Source organism: Mastomys coucha, unplaced genomic scaffold (assembly GCF_008632895.1).
Source record: "Mastomys coucha isolate ucsf_1 unplaced genomic scaffold, UCSF_Mcou_1 pScaffold22, whole genome shotgun sequence".
Classification (NCBI taxonomy): Eukaryota; Metazoa; Chordata; class Mammalia; order Rodentia; family Muridae; genus Mastomys; species Mastomys coucha.
The window spans coordinates 27,090,817-27,108,117 of NW_022196905.1; the positions used below are offsets into that span (position 1 = coordinate 27,090,817).

General features: G+C 43.0%; 1 protein-coding gene and 1 pseudogene across 9 annotated transcripts in view; both read left to right on the plus strand.

The window, feature by feature from the left end:
* The window catches only part of Sfi1 (SFI1 centrin binding protein), a 64,389-nt gene that overhangs the window by 18,472 nt on the left and 28,616 nt on the right, over positions 1–17,301 (plus strand). For 6 of the 9 annotated variants that reach the window (XM_031340682.1, XM_031340687.1, XM_031340689.1 and 3 more), the window contains 4 exons: positions 344–410; positions 6,359–6,476; positions 12,710–12,812; positions 16,017–16,173. In XM_031340682.1, the coding sequence (XP_031196542.1) occupies positions 344–410; positions 6,359–6,476; positions 12,710–12,812; positions 16,017–16,173 (445 nt within the window). Of the gene's footprint in view, positions 1–315; positions 411–6,358; positions 6,477–12,709; positions 12,813–16,016; positions 16,174–17,301 lie in introns of all 9 variants that reach the window. The other 3 variants (XM_031340688.1, XM_031340686.1, XM_031340691.1) reach the window with 1 other exon arrangement.
* Positions 7,450–9,150, plus strand: LOC116069783 (annotated as a pseudogene).

Below are 17,301 nucleotides of genomic sequence, written 5' to 3' on the forward strand. Positions count from 1 at the left end.
CTGCTTTGTGGGTGCTGGGAACCCAGGTCCTAGAAAAGCCACCAGTGCTCTTAAACATAGAGCAGTCTATCCAGCTCCAATTATTTTTTTAGATGGTTCTACCATCAAGGGTCAAAACAGTCCATTATTTCCCAGAGAAATTCTTGTGCTATTCTTAGGTAGCACCCACATTCCAAACAATTGTAACAATTCCTCATCAATTCTGTCAACTATAGCTTTACCCTTCTAGAACGTTACTATGTGTAGACAGACGCCACTGGGTAGGAGTTACTTTGTTGTCTTACTGTAAGCCCCGTTTGCATTTTGGCTCCTCAGATACTACTTGTACAACCTGATTTTCCAGAACTGGAAGACCTTTGTGCACCAGCAACGGGAGATGAAGAAGAGGTTCCAAATAGCCGAGCATCATGGTGAGAGGGGAGAGGGTGTCTCAAGATGCCTTGACTGGCTCTCCTAGGAGTTCTGAGGAGCACCACCTGGGTGAAGCAGAAGACATGCTTGCTTTCCTTTCTTCTTTGTAGAGTGTGATCTAGTTGATTCTCCTGTCTGACCAGGTGCTGTGTCTACATATTTTGTAGTTTGGGCATTTGAAGCTCATAAGGCAGAATGTGTGACTGACTGGACCTGACCTGCTGGTTTGCCCTAAACTCAGCACAAAACTCTCCCGTAGTGTAGACCTGTACTTCCTCCCTTCCCTGTCTTGGTGTGTGTGTTTACATCTCCCTCTGTGAATGTGAATGTCCGCTGTAGTTATGAGCCTTTTGTTAAAGTCAGGTGCTTTCTCCTAGTCTGTGGTTTGTCTTTGTATCTTTTTGGTGTCTGTAGAAATTCTTTCTTTTAGAAGTTTATTTTATATTTATTTCTTTTATGTGTAGTGGATGTTTTACTACATGTATGTCTGTGCACCACATGTGTGCCTGGTGCTTATAGAGGTCAAAAGTGGGCATCTGTTTTGGAACAGAAGTTGTTCATATGGTTGTGAGCTCCTATGTGAGTGCTGGGCATGAAACTTTGGTCCTCCATGCTCTTAACTACTGAGCCATTGCCCCAGCCCTATTCAATCTTTTAAATGGGGTTGTTTGTGTAATTGCAGGGTTTTGTTTTGTTTTGTTTGTTTTGTTTTGTTTTGTTTTTTGTTTGTTTTTTTTGTTTGTTTTTTTTGTTTTTTTTTTTTTTGTTTTTCAAGACAGGGTTTCTCTGTGTATCCCTGGCTGTCCTGTAACTCACTCTGTAGACCAGGCTGGCCTTGAACTCAGAAATCCACTTGCCTCTGCCTCCGAAGTGCTGGGATTAAAGGTGTGCACCACCATTGCCCAGCTATGTACTTACAGTTTTGAGAGTTTTGTATGATCTTGTTGTTCTGGTTCTGATGATATATATTCTAAGGCAAGAACAGTGCTAGAACAATCTCAGCTGTTTGAAAGGCTGAGGCAGAGGTCATTTGAACTCGGGAATTGAAGACAAACCTGGGCCACAATGAAAGACTCCCTTCTTAAACAAAGGTGTGTGTGAATGTGCACTGTGGTTATGAGCCTTTTGTTAAAGTCATGGTTTGCAGGGGTTTTCTTCTAGTCTGTGGTTTGTCTTTGTATTATTTTTAACTTTGATGTTTAATTGATCTATTTTTATTTTTGGATTATATTATTAATATCACATCTTACCTGTCATATCTATGAACTCTGTAACCTGAGAGCATGAAGATTTTCTCCTGTGGTTCTGAAGATTTGTAGTTTTATATATAAGCTTTGTGTGTCTTGCAATCTTGCTCTAGGAGTTTTTCTGAAGATTCTATTGGATTTTTTAAAAGTTTTTATCTTTGTTTTATGTGTATGACTGTTTTGTCTGGGTGTATGTATGTGCACTACATGTGTACAGTGCCTATAGAGTCGATGAGAGAGCTTCAGATTCCCCGAACAAGTGGTTGTGAGCCACCCTGTGCATGTTGGGAATTCCTGGGTCCTCTGCAGGAGCAGCCGGTATATTTAACTAAGAGCTGAGCAGTTTTTCCAGCCTCTCTATCGGTTCTTCTGTAGATACTCAGACAATTGCCTTTCCTTTCTTGGCCTCCCGAGCACTGGGATTAGAGGTGCCTGCTGCCACACCCAGCTTCTCATGGGGTTCTGAGGGGTCAGACGTGGGTCCTCACGCTTGTGCCACAAGCAGCTTACTGACCGAGCATCTCTCCAACCACCTTCCTCTTTTTTTTTTGGTTTTTTTTTTTGTTTTGTTTTGTTTTTTTTTGTATTTTTGAGACAGGGTTTCTCTGTGTTGCCCTGGCTGTCCTGGAACTCACTCTGTAGACCAGGCTGGCCTCGAACTCAGAAATCCGCCTGCCTCTGCCTCCCAAGTGCTGGGATTAAAGGCGTGCGCCACCACCGCCCGGCCACCTTCCTCTTTTTTATGTTGGCACAGGGGGTTAGGAAGTTGCTCAGTCTGGCTTCAATCTTGTGATCTCCTATCTGAGTCTCTCTTTTTTTTTTTTTAAAGATGTATTTATTATATCTAAGTACACTGTAGCTATCTTCAGATGCACCAGAAGAGGGTGTCAGATCTCATTGACGGTTCTCAATGGATGGTTGTGAGCCACCATGTGGTTGCTGGGATTTGACCTCAGGACCTTTGGAAGAGCAGTCAGTGCTCTTAACCGCTGAGCTATCTCTTTAGCCGCATACTTGAGTCTCTTGAATGAGCTGAAATTATTTCTTTGTTAAATGTTTAGTAAAATCTGATAAAAATCCTCTATACTTGGATTCTCTTTGTGGAAGGGGTTTTAGTTTCACTTCAAGCTTTAGTAGCTGTAAGGTAATTTAGTCCCTTTATTGAGCTTCCCAGGAATTGGCTCACTTTAATATGGTATCAGATTTATGAGTCAGTAGTTTTCCGTAATTATATTAGGCAGAGTCTATAGCCGTAGAGTCACAGTGCTCCTGACTTTCCTCTGAGACCAGCCCTCGCTGTGCTGTTCCCTCCCCCTGGCGTGAGTGCTGAGGTCACAGGCACACAACCCTTAGCATGCTCTTTCCTTCTGAGATGATTGCTCGTGTCAGCCTGCCTCAACCTTCACTTGTCTTATTGACTTTGTCAAGGGTCCTAGTTGCTTTCTGTGCTGTGATAAAATGCTAACCAAGGCTGGCTTGGGGAGGCATTTGTCAAGAATTCCAATGCAGGAGAACAAGGCAGGAACGTCGTAGAGACCATGGAGGAAGTCTGCTTTCTGGCTTGTTCCCCTTGACCCTGCATTGTGTCCATCTCAGGTTGGTTCAGTCATTGTATTGTAGCCATAGGAGGTAGGCAGGGACATCAAATAACAGTCACCTGTGTCCATGGTATTCTCTGTAGCTTTCCTGTTTTCCAGTTGCCTTCCTTGGTTTGTATTCCTGTCATTGCCTCGAGCTTACTTCTGCAAGCTTTGGTTTGGATTTGCCCTTCTCTCTAGATCTCTAGATTTTTCTTTTCTTTTTTTTTCTTTTGGTTTTTCGAGATAGGGTTTCTCTGTGTAACCCTGGCTGTCTTGGAACTTACTCTGTAGACCAGGCTGGCCTCGAACTCAGAATTCTGCCTGCCTCTGCCTCTCAAGTGCTGGGATTAGATTTTTCTTTTTCTTTTTTTTTTTGAGACAAGATCTCACTGTGTACAGCTCTGGTTGTTCTGGGACACACGCACTACTATTAACCAATTGGCCATCTCCCCATCTCTTGTGTAGATTTTTAAAAAATATATATTTATTTCATTATTTTTAATAATAGGCACATCTAAAACTTACAGAGATTTGTCTGTGTCTGTCTCCTGAGGGCTGTGTTTAGAGACCTGTACCACCATGCCTTTTCTTAAATTAAAAACCATATTTTATTTATATGTGTACATATGTACGTACATGTATATGATACCCATGGAGGCCAGAAAATGTTGTTTATTCACCTGCAATGGGGTTATAGTTATAAGCTGTTCAAAATGGGTACTGGGAACCAAACTTGGGTCTTCTGGAAGAACGAACAGTAATCGGTTCTTTTATTCTTTAATCCCAGTGTTTGGGATGCAGAGGTAGAGACTCTGTAAATTCAAGGCCTGCCTAGTCTACATACAGATTTACAGGACAGCCAGTGCTACATAAACAGATACCAAAATGGGGCAGTGTAGGTTGGTATACCACTCTTAACCAATTAGCCATCTCTCCATCTTGTTTCTAGATTTAAAAAATATATATATTTATTTTTATTATTTTTAATGTGTAGGTGTGCCAGCTGATGGTGGTGGACACCTGGAATCCCAGCACTTGGGAGGGAGAGACAAGTGAATCTTGAGTTTGAGGCTAGCCTGTCTACTGAGCATGTTCTAGGACAGCCAGGATACACAGAGAAACTCTGTCTCAAAAAACAAACAAACAAAAACAAAAATGTCTTCTATGATTCCTAGGCTGGCCTTGAACTCATTTTTAAAAAGTCTTTTAGACAGTTGAGAACCTGGCTTAAAAAAGGGGGGAGGGAGTTTCTGAGTTGTGTCCTAAGATACATACTTCTCTTGGAACTTAGAAAATTATTTTATGTATGAGGGTTTTGCCTTCACATATGTATGCGCAACATGTGTGTGTTTGGTGTACACAGAGGTCAGATGAAACACTGGATCCCCTGGAACTGGAATTACAGACTGTTCTGAGCTACCATGTGGGTGCTAGGAACTGAGCAGGGATCCTCTGCAAAAGCAACCAGTGTTCTTAACTGCTGAGCTGCCTTGCTCCTCAGGCCCTGGCCTTGAACTCTTTCAGTTAAGGTTTATAGTGTATTCCATTATGGTCACAGGTTGCTATTTAGTATGATTTCAGTTCTTTTACTATTTTAAGGCATAGATAGTCTTTGGTTGGTTAGTTGGTTTTATTTTTTAAGATAGGATTTCTTTATGTAGCACTGACTGTCCTGAAATTCACTCTGTAGACCAGGCTGCCTTGAAATCACAGAGATCCACCTGCCACTGCCTCCAGAGTGCTAGGATTAAAGGTGTGTGCCATCACCTTCCTGGTTTCATAGATTGTTTCCTATTGTAAGTGATGCGCATTTTCTTGGTGATGTGTCTCCTGCTGCCTTCCTTGTTATTTATAGTTATAATGGACATGGCTGAATATTTTGTAGTAGAAAGGAAAGTCAGTTGATTTTTTTTTTTCCAGACAGGGTTTCTCTGTGTAACCCTGGTTGTCCTGGAACTCACTCTGTAGACCAGACTGGCCTCGAACTCAGAGATCCATCTGCCTGCCTCTGCCTCCCAAGTGCTGGGATTAAAGGCATGCACCACCACTGCCTAGTGATTTTTTTTTTTTTCTTAAGGTATAAGAATGTTTCTACAGTTGGGAAAATAGGTGTCACTGAACTGCTTTGCAAGACAAGCATGAGGACCTGAGTTCAATTCCTTAGACCCCACGTAAAAAGCCAGGCACACCTCCACTCCTTGCACGGGGAAGTGGAGGCAGGAAGATTCCTGTGACTCTCTCACTAGTCTAATTTAATTGGTGAGCTCCAAGTTTATTGAGAGGCCCTGTCTTGAAAAATAATGCTAGCCGTGGTAGTGCGCACCTCTAATCCCAGCACTTTGGGAGACAGAGTTTCTGTGAGATGGTGGGTAGTCTGGTCTACCCTCCTAGAGGGTAGTTCCAAACCTGCCAGGATACATAGAGACTTGGTCTCAAAGAAACAGGAGGAGGAGGTGGCAGGGGTGCCATGCAGTGTGCAGAGTGCAGGTTAACTTTAAAAGCTTGTTAACATCACCACTTGTCACTTGAGCTGTCTTGAATCTTTGCTCATTTTGTAACACTACACAGCATTTCCAGCAGAGGGCACTTGAGGCTGGAGAACAGATACTGGCTTTGAAGATGGGCTAAATACAGAAAGTCTTTGAGCTGGTGTCATAACACAAAATAATATATTCATCGCACCTTTTAAATGTTTTCTTCCATTTGTGTGTTTGTTTAAATGTGTGGGACTCCTGTGTACTATGTATACTCCGTGTGAGGTCAGAAGGCAACCTGCAGGAGTCACTTCTCTCCTCCTTTGTGTGGGTTCCAGAGATTGAACTCAGACCACCAGGTTTGGCAGCAAACCCCTTAATCACTGAGCCATCTCACTTGCCCTCTCTACCCTTTTTATTTTTTTCAGATTTTATTTTCAGTTATGTTTCTATATCTATGTGTAGAAATGTGTAGATACCTGCAGAGGCCAGAAGAAAGGATCAAACCCATCCAGGAGCTGCCCAGTGTGGGTGCTGGGAACCGAACTGACCTGTGCAGGAACAGCAGATGATGTTCTTAACTGCTCAGCCACCCTTCCAGTCCAGTTTCCACCTTTTTATAAAGATATCTCTTTGATGTCTCTAGATACGAAGCAGAAGATGCGCCAAGCCTGGAAGTCCTGGTTGATATACATGGTTGCTTGTAGGACCAAACTTCACATGAAGACCACTGCTGTGGAGTTTAGGAGGCGGAGTGTCTTATGGTGAGTGTGTGGGGAACCACAGGTCAGCAAACATGGTTTGACCTCAGCTTTGGTAGGATGCTTTAATTCACTCATCTCAGCACAGTGCTTAGAACACAGTTGATATCTATAAATAGCTATTGATAACATCCAAATATAATATTGAATTTTTATATAATCATGATTAATTCTAATTAAGTGCTTACAATAGTCTAAGCCTTGTTAACTTTGTGTATATAATTTTGGGGAGTAGGAATGTGATCTGGCTAGTCTTATGTCAACTTGACACAAGCGAGGGTTAGTTATGTGAAAGGAGGGAACCTCAATTGAGTAAACACTACCATAAGATTGGGCTCTTGTAGGGCATTTTCTTTTTTTAAAGATTTATTTATTATTTTATGTAAGTACACTGTAGCTGTCTTCAGTCACACCAGAAGAGGGCATCAGATCTCGTTATGGATGGTTGTGAGCCACCATGTGGTTGCTGGGAATTGAACTCAGGACCTTTGGAATAGCAGTCAGTGCTGAGCCATCTCACCAGCCTGTAGGGCATTTTCTTATTAGTGATTGATGGGGTGGTGATTAGTGATTGTAGGTGGTGCCATCCCTAGGCTGGTAGTCCTGGCTTCAATAAGAAAGCAGGCTGAGCAAGCCATGAGGAGCAAGCCAGTAAGCAGCACCCCTCAGTGGTCTCTGCATCAGCTCCTGCCTCCATGTTCCTTTTCTGTTTGAGTTCCTGTCCTGACTTCCTTCATTGATGAACCATGATATGTGTAAATCAAATAAACCCTTAACTTGCTAAGTTGCTTTGGTCATAGTGTTTCACCATAGCAATAGAAATACCAGTTACGCCGGGCGGTGGTGGCGCACGCCTTTAGTCCCAGTACTTGGGAGGCAGAGGCAGGCAGATTTCTGAGTTCGAGGTCAGCCTGGTCTACAGAGTGAGTTCCAAGACAGCCAGGGCTACACAGAGAAACCCTGTCTCAAACAAAACAAAACAAAACAAAAAACAAAAAAACCCCAGTTACTCCCAATGGTACAGGGGAGTGAATGTAGGGTCTGTCACATGGTTGATAAATATTCGACCATTGAGCCATGTTCTTAGCTGTCTTTTTTTCTTTGTAGACTAGGCTAGGCTCAAACTCACAGACTTCTGCCTGTCTCTGCTTGCCTCTTGAGTGCTGGGATTAAAACAAATTGCACCATGTCCAGATCCTTTTCTGGCCTTGAATTTTCTTTGTAGCACAAGCTAGTTAGTGTTTGGCATTTGGCCCTCTTGATTTAGCCAAATAGTTGTACCCATGGGTGGGGCTGTGTATGTGTTAAAATTCTAAGTATTTCATTTAATTCTCGGCATAAAATATAAGTACATTACTACATACATCATCATGTACAGTGAAGCTCAGAAAAGTTGAAAAATTTGTCTGAATTCTTGTAAATTTGTCACTGAAAAAAAATGAGAGCTCGCTGTCTGCTGCTTTGTATGGCATGTCACCAGGGCTCACTGTCCACTGCAGCCACTGCTCTGCATCTCACCAGGGCTCACTGTTCTCTATAGCCACTGTTCTCTGTAGCCACTGCTCTGCACAGCATCTTGCCAGTATTGCACAAACAGGACAAAGTTGTCAAAGACCAGCTTTGACATCCAGGGTAAACTGAGGCAGGGTGTAGAGTTCGTAGTTGACTGGGACCAGTGAGAATGCTTCATGGGGAGCCAGTGAAGAATTTCTTTGGGGGCTATAAGAGGTCAGCGAAAAAAGAAAAAGAAAAGTTGGGGGGAAAGAATCACACTCACACACACACACACACACACACACACACACACACACACACTGGATGGATGAAGCAGACTTCAACAAATTCCAACGAGCATACATACATACATACATACATACATACATTTGATGAATGGAGCAAAGTGCCAACAACTTCACACACATACTCACACACAGACACACACACACACACACAGGTCACACCATCACACATTGAGTGGATGGAGCAAAGCCAACAAATAGGCTCAAACTTTATTTTTTCTCCTATTGCTTATATATCCCAGCAAACCTTTTAAGCAATATAAATTACGCCATTCCTTGTTCCTTGCTGCTAGAGACAGTGCTCCGCCGGAGGTCAGTGAAGTTTCCCAAGATGGCTGGGCGTAAACTTGCTCTAAAAACCATTGATTTGGTATCTTTTGTGGAGATCATGCCCCAAAACCAGAAGATAATCGGAAATGCCCTAAAGTCCTGGAATAAGACCCTCCACACCAGGTTGGCTAGTCTGTCTGAGAAACCACCAGCGATTGACTGGGCTTACTACAAGGCCAATGTGGCTTAGGCTGGCTTGGTAATGATTTTGAAAAGAAGTATAATGCCCTGCAGATTCCTGTGCCTGAGGATAAATATACAGCCCTGGTGGACCAGGAGGAGAAGGACGATGTGGAGAACTGTGTGAGTTTGTGTCTGGATCTCAGCTTAGGATCCAAGAGTATGAGAATTAGCTGGAGAAAATGAGGAACATAATTCCCTTTGACCAGATGACCATCAATGACTTGAAGGAGATCTTCCCAGAAACCAAGCTGGACAAGAAGAAGTACCTGTATTGGCCCCACCAGCCCATCAAGAACCTATGAAGCAGCCCAGGAGGGAGCCTGGGCTAACATGAAATAAAACATTTACAAAGTGAAAAAAAAAAAACAATATAAAATTACAATGTGATTACATTCTATTTTTCCTCTAGTGAATGATTATGAAAAAATAGTATGTTCCTTAATACCTTTACACGAAAGAACATTCCATAATACATGTTAAAAAAAAAAAGAAAAACAAATTGTTCCCAAGACCCTACATACATCTGTAACTAAGGAACTTATAGATTAACAAAGTATGAGCAAGCAAGATAATTTTCTCAGCAAGTTTTTCTTACTGGCAGGAGGCAATTTGTGGTTACAAAGAAAGGATCTTTCTTAAAAAGAAATCTGAAGGCAAAAATGAGTAAGTACAAGAAGTTAATCATCACCTTGATCATCTTGATCTTGCCAGTGCTGGTCAGCCCGCCACTGTTCTGATCCCTGACCTTAAACAATTCCTAGCTCGGCTAGGCAGAGTGTGTAAGCCCTAAGGTTTTCTACATCAGAGCCACTAACAAAAACATCTCAACCTAGCTTCACCAACAGTCTGTTTTTCCAAATGCTTTCTAAGGGTGGTGGTCATTGCTAACAGGCTACATTTCCAAGTTCTTTCTGAGGGTGGTAATTGAATCATTAATGTATTCCAGCAGCAGTACTTGAGAAAGACCAAGTCCTGTCATTGTGAGTGCCAAAGATACTACCCAGTGAGGGGCTGGAAGGCCCGTGAGAGTTTTCGTGTACTTCTTGGATTAAGAGGGATGTGAAGGGATGTGAAGACAACAACAGAGCAAAACTCCACAGCAGCATGGAGTCCTCAGGACACGTAGTTCGTAGTCCTAGGGGTTCTGCCTCTCCAAGGCACACCCATCATAGCTGTGCTAGCCAGTGGGCCCAATTCCATGAGTTCTAAGACATTTGTTGTTCCTTCTACATGGCCCTTGACACAAAGTCTACTTTGAATCTCTTGGTACATGTAACAAAGCCTCTTTATAACTGGTTCTGTGCTTTGTCCTTGTGGTTCTCTGGGTCCTGAATGTCAGTACTATACAAGCTCAGAAGAGATGGGTACTGAATACAGCCTGCTAGCTTTACAGCTGTACTTACTTAGATCTGAATCCATGACCCAACATGTGTCAGTGGGTTATATCTCCTCTCCATATTTCTTTTTTCTCTTCTGTGAAATGGGTTTACCACTAGTTATGGTTCAAGATTCTTACTGGGAATAGATCAGATATTATCTATGAATTAGTTAGCAGTGTCCAGGATATCTGTGTACAGAAAGAATTATTTGTTTATTTAGTGTATGTGCATGTATTAAAATGTAATTGCACATGTGTATGGAGATTGGTTTCTTCCTCACTTTTTTTTTGGTTTTTTTTTTTTGAGACAGGGTTTCTCTGTATAGCCCTGGCTGTCCTGGAACTCACTCTGTAGACCAGGCTGGTCTCAAACTCAGAAATCCGCCTACCTCTGCCTCCCAAGTACTGGGATTTAAAGGTGTGCGCCACCACTGCCCAGCCACTTTTTTTAAATAAAAAGATTCATTTATTTATTTTATTTATATGAATACACTGTAGTTTTCTTTAGACACATCAGAAGAGGGTGTCAGATCACATTGCAGATGGTTGTGAGCCACTATGTGGTTGCTGGGAATTGAACTCAAGACCTTTGGAGAGCAGTCAGTGCTCTTAACTACTGAGCCATCTCTCCAGTCCCCTTCCCCTTTATTTATTTCTTTTTGATACAGTATCATACTGTGTAGGTCTCAATGGCCTCATGCTCATAGAAAATCCTTCTGCCTCTGCTTCCCGAGTTCACCACCATGCCAGGCTCTACCTTATTTTTTAAGAAAGGATCTCTCATAGAACCTGGAACTCATCAATTCAGGTAGGTTGGCTGTCTGTCTGGTGAGCTTCCAGGGAACCCCCTTGACTCTACCCCCTCCCCTCGGAGGTTACGGATGCTTTTTGCTGAGCCTGAGTTTTTATGTGGGAACTGGAGAACCATACTCATAGTTACATAGCTAACACTTTACCATCTGAGCCATCTCCCCAGCTGTGAGAAATTATTTAAGTAAAAATACGTTATTTAAAATGTACTTAGCTATTGTTTTAAAATGTTTAGTGTGTAGCTCTACCTGAGTCTGATTTTGTATTATGTGTTCATTAGCTCTGTGTTTTTATTGAGGAATTGATGTTCTGGTAGTGTTTGGGTGCTGAGCACTATGTTCATAACTTTGTAAGTGCTTAAAAGAGAAGAAGAATGCAAATAGCTGTGATGTGTAAGGGAGCCATGGTCTAGGAGGGAAAGGTCTTGTGAGTAGTGACAAAGCCAAGCAAGTTGTGTCAGTGTATTTGTTTGGTTTTGTTTGTTTCTTATAGTGGATAGAGATGACTGACTTAGTTTCTCTCCAGAGCTTTTTTTAGAAGGTCTATTTTTATTTTATGTATATGAGTATTTTGCCTACATGTATGTTTGCATTCTATTGTGTGTGCCTGGTGCCTGTAGAAGCCAGAAGAGGGCACTGGATCCACTAGGACTGGAGTTCCATTTGCTTGTGAGCCAACAAGGGGGTGCTGGGATTCAAACCTGGGTCCTTTGGTGGAGTAGCCATGACTATGAACCTCTGAGCCTTCTCTGAAGCCCATGTAGGTTGTTTTTTACAGCAGAGGCAAGTTACTGTTCCTCCCTTATTTGCTGTTCTCCAACACAAATAAGAAACTAGCTAAGAGGAGGAGGCTGCAGTAGGGGGAATGAAGGAGAGACCCTGCAAGCTTGGAAACCCGAAAGCCATTGTTCTTTGTCTTCAGATGTCCCCATGACATCTGAGTTTTAAATGTTGGCAGCTTCTGTTTTTGAAAACTGTACTGGGGAGCCAGAGAAGCAGGTCTACTGTGTTGTGGGGCTGGGACTGTTACTCAGTAAAGAGCCTGCCTGACATGCTCACGGCCCTGAGTTTATCTCCAGTACTGCAAACAAACAAGCAAATGGATGATGATAGTCTATAGTGCTTAAGTCTCCATCTGACATAGTTTCTGGCCCTTAAATACAATTAATTAATTAATCTATCCACCTGTTTATTTATTCTTGTTTGTTTTTCAAGATAGAGTTTCTTTGTGTAACAGCCCTGGCTGTCCTGGAACTCACTCTGTAGACCAGGCTGACCTTGATCTTAGAAATCCACCTGCCTCTGCCTCCCAAGTGCTGGGATTAAAGGCGTGCGCCACCACTGCCCGGCTAGCCCTTAATTTTTTAAAATTACAATTTATTTAGTGTGTGAGAAAGAGATTATTCATGTATTTACTCATGAATCAATACAGATTCAACAGAGACAGCCTGTGGGAGTCAAATTTTTCCATCTACCATGTGAGTGGCAGGGATTGAACTTTGGTTGTCAGACATGGCGGCATGAGCATGCTTACCCACTGAGCTTTCTTTTTGTCCCAAGGATTGCAGATTGACTTTTTCTTTGCAGCAGTAGGTGACAGGAGTTAGTGTAGAGATGGCACTGTGAGGGAGAGAGACTCGGGCTAAAGTTCAGAAGCACAATTTTAATTTAGTGATCCTCTCTTCTGGTGGGATCCCCCAACCCCGGACTGATTCCGTCTTTGATTTACTCTTTCAGTTTCTGGTGGAGCAAGTGGAGGTGGCGACTAGGACAAGCCCATGCTGAGCACACTCTCCACGCAGCCGCTGTGAAGCACAGAGCCCTGAGCCTCCAGCTGCAGGTTTGTCTGGCATATTCAGGCTGTGGTGTTCTAGGACCATGTAGTTATCAGGAAGTCTTCTCTCTGCTGCTGCTTGTTGGGAGTGCAGACCAAGAGTCTGGGGCAGTGGAGTGAGAGCAGTGGGGAAGGTGAGGCCATAGTGGGTGGGCACTGCCGTAGGGGATCTGAACTTGTTCTCTATGCAATTTCCATGCTAATTTCGTTAAATTCATTATAAACTATCAGAAGTATGTTCTTATTTCATTATTCTTTCTTTGTAGCAAACTAGAAAATAATGCAGGTCAAAATAAGGCTGGAAAGAGAACCCTGCAGCTTTGCCTTCTCAGGGTGTTTGGGTTTTGATTTTTGTTTTCTTCTTCTTTTTTTTAATTTTTTTAAAAATTTTTTTTTAAAGATTTATTTATTTATTATATATAAGTACACTGTAGCTGTCTTTAGACACTCCAGAAGAGGGTGTCAGATCTCGTTACGGATGGTTGTGAGCCACCATGTGGTTGCTGGGATTTGAACTCAGGACCTTCAGTAGAGCAGTTGGTGCTCTTAACCACTGAGCCATCTCACCAGCCCCCCCCCCCTTTTTTAAACATTTATTTATGTATTATATATATATATGGGTGCTTTGTCTTTTTTTTTTGGTTTTTCAAGACGGTTTCTCTGTGTGGGACTAAAGGTGTGCACCACCACCGCCTGGCTTAGTGTTTTGTCTTAATGCAAGCCAGAAGAGTAAATCAGATCTCATTACAGATGATTGTGAGCCACCATGTGGTTGCTGGGAATTGAATTTAGGACCTCTGGAAGAGCACTGAGCCATCTCTCCATGTATGTTTGTGTGTGCACTGTGTATGTGCCTGGTGTCCGTGGAGGGCAAAAGAAATATTGAATCCCCTACTGTGGTTACAGATGGTTGTGAGGTGCCACATAGGTGCTGGGAATCAAATCTGAGTCAGGACTCTTAACCACTGAGTCATCTATCTCTCCAGGCTCAGATTCTGTTTGTTTTGAATGTGACTGACAGACAGGATTTGCTCATGGAGAGATTAAATGTGACTCCTGGCTTTGGCTAAGCAGATGCAACAGTGGAGTTGCCATGTACTGACCTGGGACCACTGAAGGAGAAGCCATGTGCTGACCTGGGACCACCGAAGGAGAAGCAGCCTTGTGGGGAAGCACTGGGAAAAGCTGTGCTCTTCACTCTGAATGCTCAGCCCGATAGATACTTCCTTTGAGTTGCCACAGAGAGGTACAGATAGAGGCTAAGGGAGCATGTGGGATGCTGAGGAAGGGTCCAGGTAGGAACCTACCATCAGGAGTCCTCGTAGGAGGATGGCATTTAAACCCCGGTAGCTAAGTTAATGAGTAAGGTAAGCAAATGGAGTGACTGCCGAAGTCGTAGGACAGGCCTTGTAAAGTTATCAGCAGGAACAGGTATCCACCAGAGGTGCTGTTTGCTGGGTCAGGCAGTGAGAGGACAAACTTGACCTTTGGGCCGAGCCACGTGGAAATGGGTGGTAGATTGATAAGCACAGTTTCATTGAGCTCATGGGAGTGCTTTCAAGAAAGCCTGGTAGGGAGAAGTTGCAGAGTGCCTATATGAGGAGTTAGGTAAGGAAAGAACAAGTGTCATAGCCGCATGGCAGTGTGTTAAAGGTGAACCTTTGCTTTGGACCTTGTGTCTACAGATCCCAAATCACAGGAAAAGTGAATGATACATACTCCTCAGCCAGTTTAACCCATTCTTTATGGGGTTTTGTTTTTTGAGGCAGGGTCTCACTATGTAGTCCTGGCTATCTTGGAATTCACTACATAGACTAGGCTGGCCTTGACCTCACAGAGATCCTCTTGCCTCTGCCCCCAACCCCAAGTTCTGGGATTAAAGATGTGTACCACCAATACCCAGCCATTCTTTTTTCGTCCTGGTCACTTTGTAGGCTAGGCTCACAGAAATCCATCTGCCTCCGCCCTGCTCCCAGTACTAGGATTAAAGGTGTGTAACACCAACACCTACCTCCTCATGTTTTCACAACCATTCAAATATATATATATATATATTTTAAATATTCAGGAAAAGTGGGGAGAGGGCCAGGTGAGATGATGCCTCAGTGGTTAGGGGCATGTACTGCTTTCTCAGAGGTCCAGAGTTCAGTTCTCAGCACCCATATCAGTAGCTCACAACTCCCTGTAATTCCAGCTCCAGGGTATCTGACTCCTCTGGTTAGTGGTATCTGCATACACATGCACACATATATAATTAAAAATAATAAAATTCAGTATCTTATGCTGAAGACTATGGTGGCCTCAAATTCGTGATCCTCCTGCCTTAGCCTCCCAAATCCTGAGGTTTTTTTGTTTTATATCTTTTTTGTTTTTCCAGACAGGGTTTCTCTGTGTAGCCCTAGCTGTGTTGGAACTCATTCTGTAGATCAGGCTGGCCTCGAACTCAGAAATCCGCCTGCCTCTGCCTCTCAAGTGCTAGGAGTAAAGGCATGCACCACCACTTCCCGAAATCCTGAGGTTATAAGCGGGGGCTCTCATACCAGTTTAAGAGTAAACATAGTTCTTTCTCTCTTTGGCCTTTTTTTTTGGACAGGGTCTCATGTAGGTCATCCTAGCCTCAAACTCCTGATCCTCTTGCTCCTGCCTCCTGAGTGCTAAGGTCACAGGTGTATGTCACTGTGCCTGGCTTGTGCTTAATTATTTTGAGCCACTTCAAAATTGTTCATGCAACATATACCCTAAATCTACTTAGGTCGTAGATTTAAAGCAAAAAAGCTTTCTTTTACATAGCAACAATGTCACTATTTCCAATGCATTTTATATTAATGTGACAATGTGTAACATACATTTCATATTAAAACTGTCACACAAATTTAAAACAGAACAGCCACTGACATCAGTATTCCCTCCAATTGATTCATCTTCTTTTAAAGTTTCCATAGCATGCATCTCCTCTTTCTCCCTTGTGTATTTAGGAACAATTTCCTGTCTTGTCTCAGTTAATTCACCAGCCCAGCTCACCTCCAGTTCAGAAGCTCTCTTGAACTCTATCATGTACTTGCAAATTACTTTTTACAACTTTTCTCTTTTTTGTGTGGGTACTTGAAACCTTCCCCCAGCCCCCATTTGATCGAGGCAGAATCTCATATAGCCCAGACAAGCCTCAGGCTCACTGTGTGTGATGTTGAGTTTCTTATCTGGTCTTTTTAGGCTTGGCTTCGATGGCAAGAACAGCTTCTAACTAGCCAGCGAGAGAGGGGGAAGGAGGCCACAGCTGTGCGGCACTATCAGCGCAGGCAGAAGCAGAGGTCTTTGAAGGCGTGGCTTAAATACCTCCATATCTGTAGGGTGAAGAGATGGCAGAATGGTGAGTTGAAAGCCTAAGCTCCCAAGCCAGGCCTGAGGAGATGGCTCTCCCCACTGTCCGTGGCCCTTCAGTAAGAGGAGACAGACAATATTACGCCACAATTGTGATGACAAGAAATTTAGAAGAAAAGTTCATCATCCTTGGTTCTCATTTATTTCCTTTTGGCTTTTCTTTCTCTCTCTTTTTTTAAAGATGTATTTATTTATAGTCTACATATGAGTATCCTGTCTTCATGCACACCAGAAAAGGGAACCAAATCCCATTACAGATGGTTGTGAGCCACCATGTTGGTGCTGGGAGTTAATCTCAGGTCATCTGGAAGAGTAGTCAGTACTCTTAACCACTGAGCCATCTCTTCAGTCCCCCATTTTGGCTTTTATTAACATGCCTAACTGTTAGTTGGAAGGCAGCTTGTGTCTGGATAGATCACACCAGGCCAGCACAATCCCATGAGAAGAGGTTTTTTTATTGAATTGGAGAGAGAGGGGGAAAGTGAAGAAGAGAAGAGAAAAGGGGGCAAGGGGTCGGGGTCCCTGTCTTTTATTTGGACCGTGTAGTAGATGCCTGGTAGTGAATGATGTGTACCACTGCACACAGGTGAGGTGTTTGCCAGGAGTGTGTGACGGTTGCCATGGCAACGCCTGGGAGCGATATCATTGCAGGAATTGGAGGCTGAGTATAAACTGCTTCTGATGCTAACACTAACGTTAATTCAAATTGTGTTAATGTATTGTGATTACTACACACATTTTATTTCAAGTGGGGCTGTCCCTATTGTGATGGGTATAATGTTATTTACAAACTTTTTTTTTTTCTATTGAGTGTATGGTGGAAGATGGAAAAATGAGTCAGAAGGAAGGGAGGGAGGGAGGGTAGTCTTCTTATGCTGGGATGAACTGTGCCTTGGGAAGGAAGGCTGCCAGTTGGTCCAAACAGGCTAGAGTATAGTTGTGGTGCTTTATTGAAAAGACTTTGGTTCTGGCTTCCCATGTGATTCTCAAAGGGCAGTCTGGGAACCCTTATAGATTGTCTGAGAATATATCTTTGGTGAAAGTATTCCATGGCCACTATGTGTTCCCTGAGATTCCAGTTTACTCCTTCCAGGCCTTTTTTTTTTTTTTTTTTTTT